The sequence below is a fragment of the Galeopterus variegatus genome, unplaced genomic scaffold, assembly GCF_000696425.1.
Source record: "Galeopterus variegatus unplaced genomic scaffold, G_variegatus-3.0.2 Scaffold6194, whole genome shotgun sequence".
Taxonomy (NCBI): Eukaryota; Metazoa; Chordata; class Mammalia; order Dermoptera; family Cynocephalidae; genus Galeopterus; species Galeopterus variegatus.
Window position 1 is genome coordinate 106,995 of NW_007732305.1, and position 16,419 is coordinate 123,413.

Consider the following 16,419-nt stretch of genomic DNA (forward strand, 5'->3'; position numbering starts at 1 on the left):
GGGGGGGGACCCCGGGGGGGGGGGGGGGGGACCGGGGGGGGGGGGGGGTGCAAGGGGCCCCTATGGATAGCCCCAACTTCCCTCCCTTCTATTTCTTTCCTCCAGATGGGTTGGGTCCAGACTCTGCAGCCTCTGGAGAGACCAGTCCTCCAGCCAGGTAACGTCAAACACTGGGGCTTTAGCTCCAACTTCCCCTACCTCCTGTTCCCTCAGAGTCTATCTACCATCATCGCAGTCTGCCCTCCCCCAGCATCTGATTTCAACGTATTCCAGGATTTCTGGCATTCAGCTTCCTTTCCCAGGGCATAGTCCAGGAAACCAAAGGAGCCAGACACTCAGGCAATGTGGAGGGGCCTCCTCTTCAGCACCCCTGACTCTTCCCAGGAGCTCCTTATCTCGCAGCCCGTGTCTCATCACAGCAGCTGTCGGCATCATCCGTAACAGCACAAGCAGAAAGCCTGAGTTTGGACAATGGCTCTGCCACATGCCAGCTGTGTGACCTTAGCCATGTCACTTAACCTCTTCTAATCTGTGAAGTGGGCATAGCAATTGTATCTACAGTGTAGGATTGTGAGACTTAAGTGATGTAAAGCACGTGAAGCACTTAAGCAGGGTGCCCGGTGCATGGCAGGAGCTGGATGAAACAACAGCCTTACACTTGCCACTGCACATCTGCAGTCATTAGGAGGCTCTTCCTTTACATCAAGCTGCAGTCTACCTCCTGTCCCTTTCTTGGGGAAAGACAACCAGCGAATATTCACTGGCAGGCACAGCTGGGTGCTTTACATTCACCTTCTTATGCAGGCCTTACGGCCACCTTGTTGGGTAGGTATTCCTGTCCCCATTTTACAGATGAGAAAGCTGAGGCTCAGAGAAGTGATGTGACAGTCCCAAGATCACACAGCAAATGAGTGGCAAAGCTCAGGTCAGACCTCGGATGTGTCCTAGTTCTGCCCTCATATCCTCACCAGACCACACTTTCCCCAAAGTTAGACTGGGCCTCACTATTCCTTCTCAACCACTCCCAGTGCTGGGCACAGAAATGTGCATCAACTGTTGGCCTCCAACTGCACATGGCCCTTAGACTGCAGTGACACCCCCACCCAGCCCCACAGCCCCTCCCTGTGTCCTTTAGTGGGGGTCCCCACCCCTCTCATGCTTCTCCTGACCTCTCCACATAGTGAGTCTTCACCCAGTGATGTGCCCCAGAGTCCCCCGGAGCCCCCTCCATCAGGGGAGAAGAAGAAGGAGAGGGCACCAGAGCGCAGGGTGTCAGCCCCTGCCCGGCCCCGGGGTCCCCGTGCGCAGAACCGGAAAGCCATCGTGGACAAGTTTGGCGGGTAGGACGCAGGCGAGGAGCTGGGCTGGGCTTTCCCTGGGAACTGTGGCTTGGTGGGAGGGAGGCCAGAGGGCGGCAGGAACAGGAGGACTGACCTCTGGGCCTGGGGCTCCTCCCGAGAGGGCCCTTCGTGGCCTCCTGCCTCTTCTCGTACCTCCCTCCCCACACAGGGCTGCCTCGGGCCCCACGGCGCTGTTCCGGAACACGAGGGCAGCCGGGACAGCCATCGGCGGGGTCAAGAACATGCTCTTGGAGTGGTGCCGGGCCATGACCAGGAACTATGAGGTGGGCACAGGACAGGGACATGTGGGTGGGGCAAGGAACCCCTCCCCAGAGGCGGCAGTGCTGGGGAGGTGCTGAGAGGTGCAAACCCCAAAGGATGGGAGGCTGGGAAGGCGGCCAAGTCCAGACCCCCTGGGCCGAGGCTCACCGAGGCCTCCTCTGTGCCCGCCTGCAGCACGTGGACATCCAGAACTTCTCCTCCAGCTGGGCCAGCGGCATGGCCTTCTGCGCCCTCATCCACAAGTTCTTCCCTGACGCCTTTGACTACGCTGAGCTGGACCCCACGAAGCGCCGGCACAACTTCACCCTGGCCTTTTCCACCGCAGAGTAAGCCACAGCATGGGTGGCAGAGCCGGATGGGAGCTGGGGCACCCAGGATGAGGGCTGGATTCACAGAGTGTGGCTGGCGGGATAGTCAGATTGACGTCGAGGTCACACATTCATGTATCCCACAGGTATTTTTTGAGTACCAGGCACTGTTTCAGGCTATGGGGATACAGGAGCGGGTGAAACACAAAAATCCCTGCTCACCCGTGGCTTGCATTCTAAAGGGATGCAAGTGCCATTTAATGCCGGGTGGCAAGAGGTGCCATAAAGGAAATTCAGGCAAGGTGAGGGACAGAGGAGAAACAGGCCGGCTGTTTTAGACAGGGGATGGCAGAGATTTGGGGTCAGACTCTGACTCCACCATTTGTCAGCTGGATGTGATCTTGGACAGGCTCCTTGACTTCTCTGAGCCTCCATGTTCTGATCTCTAAAATGGGCATGATGTATCCTCTTTTGCAAGATTACTGTGAGAATTAAATAAGTAAATAAGTAAAGTTCCTATAGCAGTGCCTAACCCATGGTAAGCACTTGAAAAAATCTTAGCTGCTGCTACTGTCCTATAGTGAGTGACATTACTGTTGTAATGATAATTACCATTCACTTTGGAGCCTGGAGGGGAGTTATGGCTGCGGCTCATACAGACTGGTGTCAGGGTGTGGTTGCTGGAGAAAGGGCGGTATACGAGAAAGGCAAACGGGGCGTGAGAACGGGTGTGGGTTCCTCCCTTGCTCTCAGACTTCTGGCCCGAAAAAAAACCTGAGAGGCAAAACCATAGCTGCCAGTGTAGCCAAAGGGAAGGTGATCCCCCAACCAAGCACCAAAGCCAGGCTTAGCCAGTGACCTCCATCTCCACCCACTAGGCAAGGGCTGCCAAGTCCCCTGATGGCCTTAGGGCTTACCAGGAGCTCAGCCCAGGAGCACCCATTCTCTCCAGCATCAGGGAGAGGCTCGGGCAGAGGCTTCTGAGCTGCCTGGCAGGGCCAGGGCTGTGCAGACAGTGTGGCCAAGGCTGGCAACTCTGATGCCCCAGAGTGGATGGCTTAGTGCACTTCTAAGCCCTGAGACAGGGAATAAGTCAATGGGGATGTTAGGAGCACCTTAGTCTGGGAGCCCTCTAGTCTAGTCCAGGACTGGCCATCACCCTGCACGGAGGCCTGTGTGTCCCCATCAGCAAAATGAAGGGATTAATATTGATTTATGTTTTTCAAATTTTTTCCCAGCAGATACCCTCAAATAAAACATTAAGTGTATGCCAAACATATAAAACAGATTAAAAGGAGACTTTTTTAGGATGGTCTTGGAGGCATGCCCATAAGGCCCTAGGACACCAAGGATGCCATTTAAAAATCATCAGACTCAGTGTTGCAGAAGGTTCCTTCCAGTTTCACATTATCCTGCCAAGGAATGGGGTGGGTGCCCTGGGGCGGGGAATAAGGCAGTCGGAAGCACCACGCATACTATGGGCTCAGGAACACCTCTAATGATGACAATAGCCATAAGAATTGAGAGTGATTCGGTGCCAGGTGGTCTGTTAAATGCTTCACTTGGACCATCTCATTCGATCCTCACAACAATCCTATACGTTCTGTGGAAGCAAGTATACAGGTTATGTGATTTTCCAGCTTTCTACAGGAGGGCTGTGGCAGGACTAGGGATTGAGAGCGAAACTCCTAGTCTGGACTTCAAGCTCCAAGAGAACAGAAAAGGGCATGCAGCCCTGCCCGACCGGACGTCCCCGGCCTGTAGGGCATGGGTCACTGTCCTCCTCCTGCAGCTGCCTGGCCTCTGGTTCCAAGCCAGGCAGAGCCTCAGGAAGGTGGAAGGAATAATCAGAAGATGATGACAGGATGACAGGAGGCATCAGGCAGAAAAAAGGGAAGGAGGTGGCAGGATGCATAGAGATGGAGGGTGGGGAGGACAGATGAGGTGCCTGGGTTTGAATCCCGACTCCTCCTTCCTGGCCCTGTGCCCCTCGGCAGCTGACTTAACTTCTCTGGAAACCTCATATCACAGGGTTGGGTGTGAAGACTAAGTGTGAAAAGTAAGGCGCCTCTGCCACAGCTGGCACATCCCACTGCCCTGTTCCAGAACTCTCCTCTGATTCCTTGGAGTCCTGAGATAGGGGAAGGAAAGGCCATGGCCAGGCCCCAATGGGCTCCATCAGTTATGCTGCTGGAGGAGCCGTCCCCCGCCCCCCAGACTCAATGGGGACCAAGGTTTCAGCCCTCCCACCCACACCCACGCCGCGGAGATCCACGCACTGGTTGCAGGGAGCTCGCCCATTCTTCGAAATCTGCCAGTCTGCGCCCTTCCCCCGGCTCCCAGGCCAGCCTGGCTTGGATTTCAGCCCAGCTGTCCCAGGCCCAAGAGGGGATTTCCGCTGGGGCCCTGGTTTCTCCAGCTGCCAACACCCATGGCCGGCTGTGGTGGGCTGCGACTGCTGACACCCAGCTTCAGAGCCAGCTTGCCAAAGGTGTCAGGCAGGCCAGGGGTTGAGTCCCAGCTGTGTCACTCACTTTGACCTTGGGCTTTTCTGCTGATTGAGGATGGAGAGGAGCAGTAAATGAGACTTTCCGAAAGGAAGCATCTGACACAGCACGTGACGTGGTAGTGAGGTCCCCACAGTGATTAGCTCAGACTGTCAGCCTCAGCAAAGCCAGGAGTATCACATGGCCCCAAAGGGCAGCTGGGAAGTTAGAAAAAGGGGACTTGCTGCGAAGTTCCATGCAGCTCCTCAAACACGCCAAAAATTCCTGCCTTGGGGCCTCTGCACATGCCATTTCCTCTGTCTGGAATCCTTTCCCCCAGAAGAAGCCTTCCCTGAGCACCCTCTTAAAAAGACCAGCCCCCCTCTCTCACACAGAAGATCCTGTCTCCCTTCTGTGCTATTTTCCTCCTCAGCACCTCTCACCATCTGATGTACCATCTACTTCATGTTTGATCCCTGTCTGTCTCCTTCCACAAGAATGTCAGTGCCATGAGAGTGGGGAAGTTTTGGTTTTGTTCACTGCTGAATCCCCAGAACCTATAACAGTACCTGGCACACAGTAGGCTCTCAATAAATACACAGAGACTGATTGAATGAAGCCCTTGGGGATGCTGTAGCTACAAGCCAGCACTCTGGCTAGGATTCAAGTTCTTTCCTTTAAATTCTTCCTGAGGGGCCTGGCCCAACAGGAGCTCCCTCGTTCCAAAGGACAGATCTATGTGTAAAAAGGGTGGGTTAATGCAGAACTAGAAACTGGAGGCTCCTGTTCCCATGTGAGCACTCATGGTGCACTGAAACGTGGGCTTTGGAATCAGACCCATTTGGGTTTGAGTCTTAACTCTGTCTGGGCCTCAGTTACATCACCTGTACAATGGGATGGTTGGCCTAGATGATCTTCCAGCTCCAACATACATGATTCTATGGGCTTCATCCTTACTGGGCTGCTCCCACCCATTCCCTTGGCTCCCACAAGCTTCACCTTTGGTCTTCTGCTCTCCACCCCACCCATCCCTCAGGAAACTGGCTGACTGTGCCCAGCTGCTGGAGGTGGATGACATGGTACGGCTGGCAGTGCCCGACTCCAAGTGCGTCTACACCTACATCCAGGAGCTGTACCGCAGCCTCGTGCAGAAGGGACTGGTGAAGACCAAGAAGAAATGAGGAGATGACTGGCCCTGTGGGGGCAGGTGGGCAGAGCACCCGTGGCCCAGAGGCTTGCTTCTGCTCCATGCAGCAGAGCCAGGGCTTGGGCGAGGGCAGGTGGCACCAGTCTTAAGTGCATTAAAAGTACTTTTGTAAAATCCTGTTTGGCCCCTCAGTACTCTCTCCCTCCCTGCCCAGGAACCTCTGCACTGAAGGCGCTTCCTCACTTTCTTAACAGCTGTGCAAGGCTTTGAGAAAGGACAATAGCCTGGGTCCACCACTAACCAGCTGTATGACCTTGGGCCAGTGAGTTAGCCTCTCTGAGCCTCAGTTTACAGTTTCAAAGGGGATAGTGGGAATTCCAACCTCACTGAGATGCTGAAAGAGGTAAATGAGACTATGAAAGGGGCAAAAAGCTTTGCCTAGTGCCTGCCACATAAGTGTTCAATAACAGGTAGCCAAAAATAAAAACAAATTTACATTTCAAACCATCTGCATTTTCCCAATTCTCTTCCCCTCTTTCCACACTTCTTTGCAGATTAGGAAACTCCAGAGCAGGAGGTACAGTAGAATACTCTCAAGAAATCTCACCCCAACTGGGCTAGTGGGGCTTGGGGTGACTCCCTTGACTTAAAGACACCCCAATTCTGTCTCTTAAAAGCCAGCGGTTTTCTAGTAGCTTATTACAATTGCAACCAGAAAGTTCTTCCTTTAGGATAAGTTAATCCTCCAACTCTGGCTAAAGTTTTCACTTTTCCATTGCTCATTAGAGATGAACTCCTGAGCTGACTATAATTTCCTGCTAACAATTCAGTCTGGCTTCATCGGCCATTTGGAGCATGTATGTGTGCAGACAAAAGCTGCTCATGAAGAAACGAAAAGCAGAAAACAAAACCCAGCCAGGTTGGCATGGCTGCAGGTGTGGACTCTGCCCTGACTGGCAGAGTGGACCCATGCATCTCACTGTAGTGCTCTGCACCTCAGGGGCCTCGTCTATATAACGGGATGTTATCCCTGTGGACCTTTCGAAGGTACCTCTGGCCAGGGATGGCCTATTCTCTCATGGCCAGCATTCCCACAATGTTTGGGAAATGTCTATGGTAAGCAGGGTCACACCTTTTATTAGATGGCAGCTGAATCCCCAGCCGTCTCTTGTCCTAACCCTAACCCTCTCTCCCACCCCACCATCCCCTGTCAACAAAGACTTAGCCGAACTCCCTCCAGAATTCACCTGTGACTTTAATGACCAGGCAAGCACATGGTTTTGGTGGCTCCCCCTGGACTGGATGCTGGAGGGCACACACCTCACGGCCCGAGGCCTGGCCCCCAGGAACTGGCCACTTAATGAGATAGCAAGTAGTTTCAAAACACATAGTCAGAATTCCAGGATGGAGGTTAGATTCTTCATTTTATGATTCATCAGTGGGAAATTAAAAGGTTTAGCACCTAAACCTGTACATGCCTATCAGTAGTTTGGCTGATTTCAATCACTGCGTCGTAAATAAGATACCCTCCAAGTGCCCTACCCCCACCTGTATTCCTCGCTCTCCTGGCCCCTGAGTGTCTGGTCCCCGGGGGGATTCTAGTTGACCACTGGGCTCATTTCCTGCAAGCTGGCCTGGAAGGTGACCTGTTTCCCTAAGATGGAGAGCTGGGGAACTGGCCTGTATCTCTGCAAACCTAAATTCCCCTGGCTCTGGGGAAGGCAAAGGAGTAGGAAGTGAGTCCACACCCCACACACATGCCAGAAGCCCCCCTCCCCCCACCACACACACAAACTAATGACTAACAACCCAAGAAAGAAAAATTGAGCAGGGAATGGGCTGTACAGGGGCTCTGGTCCCAGTCCACAAGGTATGTCCATCCACCATGCAGAGGATCCAGGATGGAGAGGGATCAGAACCAGAGTTAAGAGGGCCGGTCCACCCCAAATCGGAGGGTGAACTCTTCAGCATTCTTTTTGAAGAGCTCCGGGTTCTGCGACAGCAGGTCAGCAAGTTCCACCCGCAGTGGCTCCCCCAGATTCGGTCTATTCACCAGCATGTTGAGGGCCTCCAAGACTGGGGAGAGAGGCCAGATCAGGACATCAGGGCAGAGGCAAAAAACCCTGGGAAAGAGGTGATAGTTACCCACTCCCAGATCCCCCTTATACTCCACACCCACTCTGTGGGAGACCCCCAAGGAGATTCCATCTTTTGGGATGACTGTACAACCAAATCAAATGTCCCTTTCTTTCTTGCTTGATGATACCCAAAGCCTTGACTGGTTGTATTGGTGGTTTCAGAACAATTATGTTCCATGGCTTCAGAGAAGCTGCTCACCATGGGGGTCACTGAGATAAGCGGGGTTTCTGGGTCTCACCCCCACTGCAACAAGAACCACTCTGTTTTCTTCTGTTATACTGAGATTCCAAATAAACTTGTATTTGGAAAAAAGGATTTCCAGGCTAAAGAAAGAAAACCACTACTGCCCTGGGGCTCTTTATCTTTCCAGCTGCCTTTGGGGACCTGGTTAAGGCGGCAGCCCCTCTCCCGAGGCATATGCACAGATGCAGATGCACAAACATACTGTTTGGAGTGAAGAATGCTTCACAGACACCCTGAAACTCGTCCAAGGACCACTCTTCCTCACCTCCCCGCAAGGATCCTTGTTTCCCAGGTTAAAAACTCCTGAGCTGGTCCAGATGTGCTTCAGCACACTGATTAAGCCCATAAGTTCAAGAGCTGCCTTGTCCAATATGGTAGCCACTAGCCACCTGGGTTATCTAAATTTAAATTAATTAAAATTAAATACAAATAAGAATTGAGTTCCTCAGTCACACTGGCCACATGTAGCTAGTGACTACAGTATTAGATAGTGCAGTGATAGGACACATCCATCAGTGCAGGAAGTTCTGCTGGACAGCACTGCCCTAGAGTCAGCCAAGCTCTGCCACCTGCCAGCTACATGACCTTAGGCAACCACTTCACTTCTCATATGCCTCAGTGTCCCCAACTATTGAATAAGGCACACAATAGCACTATCTCATGGGGTTGCTGGGGGATTAAATTAAGTTGGTGTGTGACACTGTTGGCACAGTGCCAAGAATGTTCAGTTAAGTGGCAGGAATCCTCATTACTAGGCCAATCCCCTCTGTTATCATTTAGGGCATTGAGTCCCAGAAAGGAACAGAGACTTGCCCAAAGTCCACAGAGGGAACAGCAGCCTTCTTATCCCAAGCCCTTCCCTCTGAGGTCACGCTGCCTCTCCTTCCCATGAACCATGGCAAAGTTCCTGTGTCACACATGCCCAGGGGTAGGAACAGAGGCAGCAGCAGGTCAGCCCTTGCAGGATCTCAGGAAGGATCCCTCCTATCTGACGGTGCGTTCAGCTTATATGCACAATTTCGATCTCCTCTCTTTTGGGCTTTTCTAGATCAAAATAAGTCTGTTGACCTCCCACTCAGTAACCCCACCTCGTATTAGTTCCTCCCTCTATGCAAGGCCCAGTCCCACCTTGAAAAGTCTTGGTGCAAGGCTTCCAGTTCTCGTTGCTGATGATGGGCAGGCAAACCTGTCCGTTCTCATCCACGTTGGGGTGGTAGATCTTGGTTGTGAATTTCACTGTGGGGGGTTTGAATGGATACTCCTCAGGGAAGTTGATGCACACGTTGAAGGCCTTGAGGTGGTAGGGAGGATGGTCCTGTGCGGAGAGAAGGGGTCAAGTTCTGTTCTGAGGCATGACTGCTCTGGATAGATCACTTTCCGCCTAGGGCTGTGGTCTGGCTTTCCTCCCCCCATCCTCACCCCAGGGTCCCAGGCATCTTCGGCTCCACTCTCAGAAGATACAGATGGCAACTGCACTCATTTGGCAATGGAGCTATGGATTAGTGGAAGGGTGGAATCACAAAAGGGCAGCAGCCTGAGAATCAGAAAAGTCTGGTCCTAGCTTTTGCTTGTGACCATGGATGAACCACCTCCCATCTCTGGGCCTCAGTTTCCTCATTTGAAAAGTGGGCAAAGTTTGACTAGATGAGCTCTAAGGACCATCTCAGCTTTAAAGTCTTCCTGAGAGTTATATAAGGGGAGAAGGACAGAATGTCCTCTCCTTGAGAGCTGTTAGCAAGCACAGGAGAACATCATCATTAGGAGTGAGGAAATAGGGAAAAATGAGGAAATCTAAGAACTCAGGGGCATGGGCATGTAAAATGGTGCAGCTGCTACGGAAAATGGCATTTCCTCAAAACATTAGACACAGAATTGCCATATGATCTAGCAATTCCACTTCCAGGTAGATACCTGAAAGATTTGAAATCAGGGACTTGAACAGATATTTGTATACCAGTGTTCATAGCAGCATTGTTCACAATAGCCAAAATGTGGAAGCAAACCAAGTGTCCATTGTCAGAAAAACAGATAAACAAAATGTGCATTTAAAAGGAGAGTGAATGAGGATGTTAGTCTCTCTTTCTGCTTTGCCATTTTCTGCCATGTAAAACCCCTTTGTCACTGTCACCGTCTCCAAGACCCTCACCAGATATGTTCCCTGGACTTTGGACTTCCTAGCCTCCAAAACTGTAAGACCACTGAACACCTGTATACTTAAAAACGGTTAAGGTAAATTTTTGTTATATGTATTTTTTGTATGTGTATGTTTTGTTAAGATCAATTTTTTTATATGCATTTTACCATAATTTTTAAAAAGCCACGATAGCTTAGTTGGTTAGAGTGCAGTGTTATAACACCAAGATCAAGGGTTTGAATCCCTGGGCTGGCCAGGTGCCAAAAAACAAACAAACAAAAAAACACATCACCACCAAACTTGGGGGCTAGAATGACCGAGGGTTGGGAGCTGCCAGGAGCCAGGAGAAGACCCTCCAGACTTCAAGCAACCTGAAGACTTTCCTGAACCATGTTCTGTGCCACCCTGTGTTAAGGGTTTGATGTGCACTAGCCCTTGCAGCAGAGCATAGCAGACTCTGGAGCTACCCTGCCTGGGTGTGAATCTTGGCTCTGCTACTCACTAGCTGTGTGACCTTTGGCAAGTAATTTTACCTGTCTGTGCTTCCATATGGGGATAATAATAGACTTCTTAATAAGGCTTATGTGAGCATTAAATGAATTAATCTATGTCAAGGGCTTAGAACAGGACCTGGCACATGGTAAGCCCTGCATCTGCATCAACTATTATAGTAAGTATGAAAACTCACGACTATTAGCATCTCTGTTTTCAGGTGAGGAAACTCAAGTTCAGTGTATGTAAGTAACTTGCCCAGGGCCACAGTGGCCCTGCCGCGATGGGAACCCAGTGCTGCTGACTCTACATCTCCACAGGTGACCACTACTCTGAATCCCTAGAAGGAAGGAAACCCAGAACTTGGGTGACCCCAGCATACAGCACAGGGGCCTTCAGGCTGGTTGCAAAGCACTAAATCCTTTCAGAACATTCATTATTGAAAAGGTAGGGCAAAGACAACCACAATGACATATGTAGTTAAGCACAGATTCAAGACTTTAGCAGAGCTCCTCCTCCTTGGCAGGAGGTAAAACAGAGACCATAGTGATCTTGGGTGTGTTGGATAAGACATGGAGCAACTACCGGGCAGATAAAGAGAACGTCTCAGCTTTATGGTCTCAATAATAACAAAAGGCAGGGACTCATGAGGTAGAGACAAGGCCGAGGGCTGAGTCCTCAGAGCAGGTAGGGGGGTGCGGGTATCTGTGCGTCTTGTCTGCAGGGGCTCGTGTTGGGCTTCCCAGGCCTTAACAGAGGACAGAGGTAGTGGAGTCAGGGACCCAGGAGCTCTGGAGACCTGTCCCAGCTCTGCCTCAAGCTTGCTGTGTGCCTTTGAGCTTCTCTAGGACCCCGTTTCCTCATCTGTAAAATGAAGAAGTTGGACCAGACAGAGGATTTCATACTGCACCTTACGGTCAGCTGAGAAAGTCCTACTGCCTTCCAAGTTCTGGGTTAAATAAAGCATTTTGCTACTTAAAAAAAAATGTTTGAGAACCATTCATTTTTCATGGAGTGATTAGGAGAGAAGACCCTGGAGTCAGCTGACTTCCTGGCCTGCCACCTTACTCTTTCACCGTGGGCAAGTGACTTAGCCTCTTAGGTTTCCATTTCCTCATCTGTAAAAGGAAGAGGACCTTCCTCCTTGGGTGGTTGACAGAATTCAATATGACCTCACATGCCCTGTACTTAAAACAGCGCTCTGTCCACTGGGGACTCTCAATGAATGTGAACTCCTGCTATCAGCCTCAAAAGCATCATCCGGCTGTAACTTTTCATGATCAAGATGTGACAAATGGAGCCACCTTGGTGAACATGTAAATTGAGACTGAGCCTTTGAGGGGAAATTGGTCTGCTCATCCCAAAGACCTTTCCTGGTTCTCCTTCCCCTGCCAGCCAGTCACCCCTTCTTTTATGGTTTCACCAAGTGCCTTCAGGCCTCCTTAGCTGGATTTTCTGCATCAAGCTTTGATCCTCCAGTCCTGGGATTCTTCCCAACTAGCATGGTTTTTCAAGACCCCTGTGTGGCTGGAAGGTCTTGGGCCGCTTCCTGGGGTGCATCTACTCACCTCAGTCTTGCCAGCCACTGAAGTCCCCTGATTTCATAGTATTCTCCCAAATATGATCTTTCCTAGGTTTTCCTGTCATTCACCTTCTTCCTTCTGACCTGCTCCCCCTCCCCTTCACTCTTATCATCTCAAAGCTGGTCTTCTTGGAGATCTAATCAGTCCCTGGAGCTCCTTCTAGCATCTTCTTCCCCTGGCACCTGAGGCCCAGAACAGGTGTCCTCACGGCAAGCCAGGTAAGTGAATTGCTTCAACGCAGCAGCTCAAGGGACTTGACAGAGGTTTAAATGTTGAGATGGCTCAAGCCTTTCTCCATTTTTCTGGGCTACAAGTCAGTGGAAAGAGATGACACAACCCAGGCCACTGCATTGCCAAATCCTAAAAAATAAGATGAATTGTTCCCTTGACAATCCAAAGAGCTTTGACTAACAAAAAGCTCAACTGTCTTAATTTTTATTTCCAAGTAACCAAAGGTGTATAGATGAATTTCTCAAAGAAAGGTCTTTAGTCACTAATAATTAAATGACAAAATAGATTTTGCACTCTGACAGGTTCTTTGGAATATTGCTTTCAAAGGGAGAATTTATCAAGATGACATCAAATAAAAAATAGAGAAAAATGAGCAGTAGAGATGAGCTATCCGTGTTGTCACAGGTAGCAATAATTTTCTGAAATAAGATCTTTAAAAGAAAACAAAATACATTTTAGGTTTAGAAAAGCAAATTCTACCAACTCTGGGAACCTGGAAGTTTATCCCTGCTCCTTGACAAAGGTCTAAGAGATCTTTTTTCTTCTTCTTTTTGATGCTGTTTGTCTGCTGAAGCTTCTGTGTGGACTTGGTGACTACTGGGTTGAGGAAGGAGTCTCCTACTAAGTCTAAAAGTCTTTTCTCATTGGTATCAGTCTGCCTAGACCTTGGAAGAAATCAACCCAGAGACAGACCCTCTCCACCAATGATAACCTCCAGTTAAGGGGCCCTCAAGCAGGGGACATTCTTGCCCAGTCCTCACCCCACCTCCCTGCCATGCCCCTGGCCTAAGTTGTTCCCAATCCAAAGCCATGGTCCCATGGATACTCACAGGCAGGAGGAGCGCATGCCACACCAGGACGTTTGCATCGTCACTGAACAGGTTCCGCAGGTACGGGGGAAGCTTCTTTTGAAGATCCTCTAGCTCCTGCAGGGGGCACAGCAAGGGCACAGCAAGCAGCCAGTTGGCCTGATCTGCCTTCCTTCAGCACCCTCCCCCTGCCCCAGCAGCAAGCTGTCGCAAGTCCAAAAACAGGACATCCACTGGGGCAGAAGCCTGCAATATCAAAGCCCCCATTTATTGAGCACTTAGTGTCAGGCACGGTGCTAGCGCTTTAAGTGAATTATCTGATTTTGGCCTCACCACAATGCTTGAGATACTAGGTATAGGGAAGACATAGGTCACTTCTCCCAGATATTGAAACTTGGGTGTAAACTCTCTTAGGAGCCTTTCTCCTGAAAGCAAGGTACATAACCTCTGTCCTCTTGCCCTCTTCCTAGAAAGCCACTAGGTCCTAATTCCCTCCCTCTCTTCCTTTCCATAAGAATCCTCTGATTGTCTAGCATGAGGACATGCACTTGGCAAAGTGGGCAGCAAAGACATCACCCCATCCCTTCAAACACCACCAGACCAGGGCTGGGGAAGGGCAATGACTCAGGCAGACCCTACACACCAAGGGACAACGAGTGACTCACCTTCCCAGAAATGTGGCCCCAACACCTGGACATCACTGAATTCTCCTAATAGCCATTTACTGAGCATCCTCTACTGACCCTTAGTAACACAGGACCCAGCCCCCAGAACATCACTGGAATAATGGAAGAAACAGGGATGTGATTATGTGCATAGCATGTGCAGATACAGATTAGGGAAGGAAAGGAGAGGAGCAGAAAGGCTTCACAGAGGGTGCACCCTGGAAGCTGGGGCATGCAGAATATATAGGAATTCACCATGCAGAGAAGGGGAGAGGCACAAAGCAGAGGGCCCAGATAGGGCGAGTGTGTACAGGGTGTCCCATGGAAGGTGAATAGTTATTACAGGAAAAGGGTTCCATAGTCAAGTATATTTGGGAAAACTAGCCTAAACAGGTTTCTTTACTGCAGGACTTCTCAGAGCCTTTAACATGCTGACTGTCCAATATGGGAGCCCACGGCATGCAGTACTTCTCAAATGTATTTGACCAAAGACCCCACCCCGTTTGGGGACCCATCTTGTTGGACTACAGACTTTTTTGGGATCCATCTTGTGCGACTACAAGCCTTTGTTTGATAGTCAGGGGGAGGGATAAAAAGACATTCCAGGCGGTCATATTCCTCTGGAACACTGACCTGTATAAACCAGTGGTTCTCATTTGGGGAGATTTTGTCCACCAGGGGACTCTGGCAAGGTCTGGAAACAGTTTTTGTTGTCACAAATGGGGGCAGTGCTACTAACATCCTAGTGGAAGGCAGCCAGAGATGTTGATAAACGTCCTGCAAAGAATTATCTGGCCCAAAACGTCAATGGCGATGAGATTGAGAAACTCTTGTGCAAACAAAAGCAAAGAGAAAGATCCCTAAACCCAGTCCACAGTTGGGGACAGATCCTTTAACACTGTGGACCATCTGAATTTTCTCTGCCCCTCCCCAGCATATAAACACCCCCTTCCCATGCTCCGTCTCCTGTCTCCCATCCTATCTATATTCCATGTCTTTCATACCAACAAACTGCTTCTGATGTCTTCTGCCCAGAGCCTGTGTCCCGTCATTTATCTTTTACCCCAAACTAGAAACATCTGCTACTATAAATCTCAGTTCCACAAGCATCTGTGATTCTTTGGCAAGAATGAAACCCAAGGTTGAACAGAGAAAATCTGGAATGGGCATTTTCCTGACTTTACTATAACTGGGAACACTTGGACTTTACCTACTCTGCCAAAACTGTCCCAAAGCCTAAGGATATTGAAACCCAAGCTAGGACACACAGCTCTTTCCTGAAGAATGCTAGGAAATCACATGACTTAGAGGAACAGAAAATAAAAGTAGAGAGGCTATTGAAAGAACCTTCGAGTTAGAGCCTCATGGGCCTGGACTCAAATCCCAGCCCCATCACTCATTACTGAATGACCCTAAACAGCTGAGTTATTTTCTCTGAGCCTCAGTTTGCTCATTTGTAAAATGGGGGTATATCACTTATCCCACAGACTTGCTGTGAGAATTAGATGAAATAACTGATGTAAACTGCCTGGCATTTAATGGTGCCAGTGCAATACATACCAGCTTCCATCTCGTTCCAACTTGGCTGGAAAGACCCTCTACTCCAGCATGCTGCCAACCTCCAGATTTCAGTTCTTCAGGGCCAAACCTGCTCTGGGTGTCTCAGTCTGAGACCACCTTCTTCTCAGGAGCTGAGAGTAAGTAGGCACCCCTTTACCCCCTCCAGCCTGCCCATCCATGCTGCCCCTCCACTGAAGGGACACTTCTGAGAGACTCAAAGCCTGAGGGGTGTCAGACCCAACTCACTGGGATTGCTCTTCCTCTCCCACCTATGTCCAACCGTGGCCACACCCAGTCCACCAAACACCCTGGGGTTCTCCACCTCCTGGGGGAACTGCCCCCTCCCCACCCTTCCAGATCTTACTTCAGATTGTGTCCCTGATAGGAATGAAAGCCCAAAGAGGGCAGGATTTTTGTTGATCTGTGTCCCCCCTACCTCCTAGAATAGTGCCAGCATGTGACAGGCATTCAACATCTGTAGAGGGAATTAATGCAAGCCACCTACCCCAGGAGGACTTCCAGGTCCTCCTCAGTGTCTTTTCCTCCACAGATGCCCCAAGGAACTTTGCCCCTGAATCCTAATCAGCATTCTCTGAATTATGGGATGGGTCATAGGCTATTCCAAGGCAAGGCCCTTGGTCCTGGTAACTTCTGTTCATAACCCACCCATCACTATCAGCAGCAGAACCCCTGGCACCAAGAAGATGCCGAAGAGCCCTTCCTCCACCTGAGACGCACTCAATCATTATCACAAGTTTCACAAGAAGTGAAACTGAAACCAGTTGAGGTGGGAGGCGCAGCAGGCTCACCCTCACCCCCAGCACAGCTCAGGGGGACAGCGACACCCCCACCCCCATATGCCCCCGCCAGCTCTGGCCCCTCTCGAGCACCCACTTCTCTGGGGAGGGGACGGGGATGACAGGAATTCAGCCAGCCCTGGTACACAAATAAATAAATGCGCTCGGACAGCCGCGGAGGGGGTGGAGGGGGATGGAGGGGG

General features: G+C 50.5%; 2 protein-coding genes across 2 annotated transcripts in view; one reads left to right on the forward strand and one right to left on the reverse strand.

Moving 5' to 3' along the window:
* Window positions 1-5,597, forward strand: part of SMTNL1 (smoothelin-like 1) — a 6,963-nt gene extending 1,366 nt beyond the window's left edge. Inside the window, exons 3-7 of the mRNA XM_008590551.1 lie at window positions 106-157; window positions 1,182-1,340; window positions 1,510-1,624; window positions 1,797-1,948; window positions 5,453-5,597. Of these exons, the coding sequence (XP_008588773.1) occupies window positions 106-157; window positions 1,182-1,340; window positions 1,510-1,624; window positions 1,797-1,948; window positions 5,453-5,597 (623 nt within the window). The remainder of the gene's footprint in view (window positions 1-105; window positions 158-1,181; window positions 1,341-1,509; window positions 1,625-1,796; window positions 1,949-5,452) is intronic.
* A 1,203-nt stretch (window positions 5,598-6,800) lies between these two features.
* UBE2L6 (ubiquitin-conjugating enzyme E2L 6) overlaps window positions 6,801-16,419 on the reverse strand; it is a 10,589-nt gene continuing 970 nt past the window's right edge. Inside the window, exons 2-4 of the mRNA XM_008590552.1 lie at window positions 13,216-13,311; window positions 9,074-9,260; window positions 6,801-7,639 (exon numbers count right to left, since the gene is read on the reverse strand). Of these exons, the coding sequence (XP_008588774.1) occupies window positions 7,488-7,639; window positions 9,074-9,260; window positions 13,216-13,311 (435 nt within the window). The 3' untranslated portion in view covers window positions 6,801-7,487. The remainder of the gene's footprint in view (window positions 7,640-9,073; window positions 9,261-13,215; window positions 13,312-16,419) is intronic.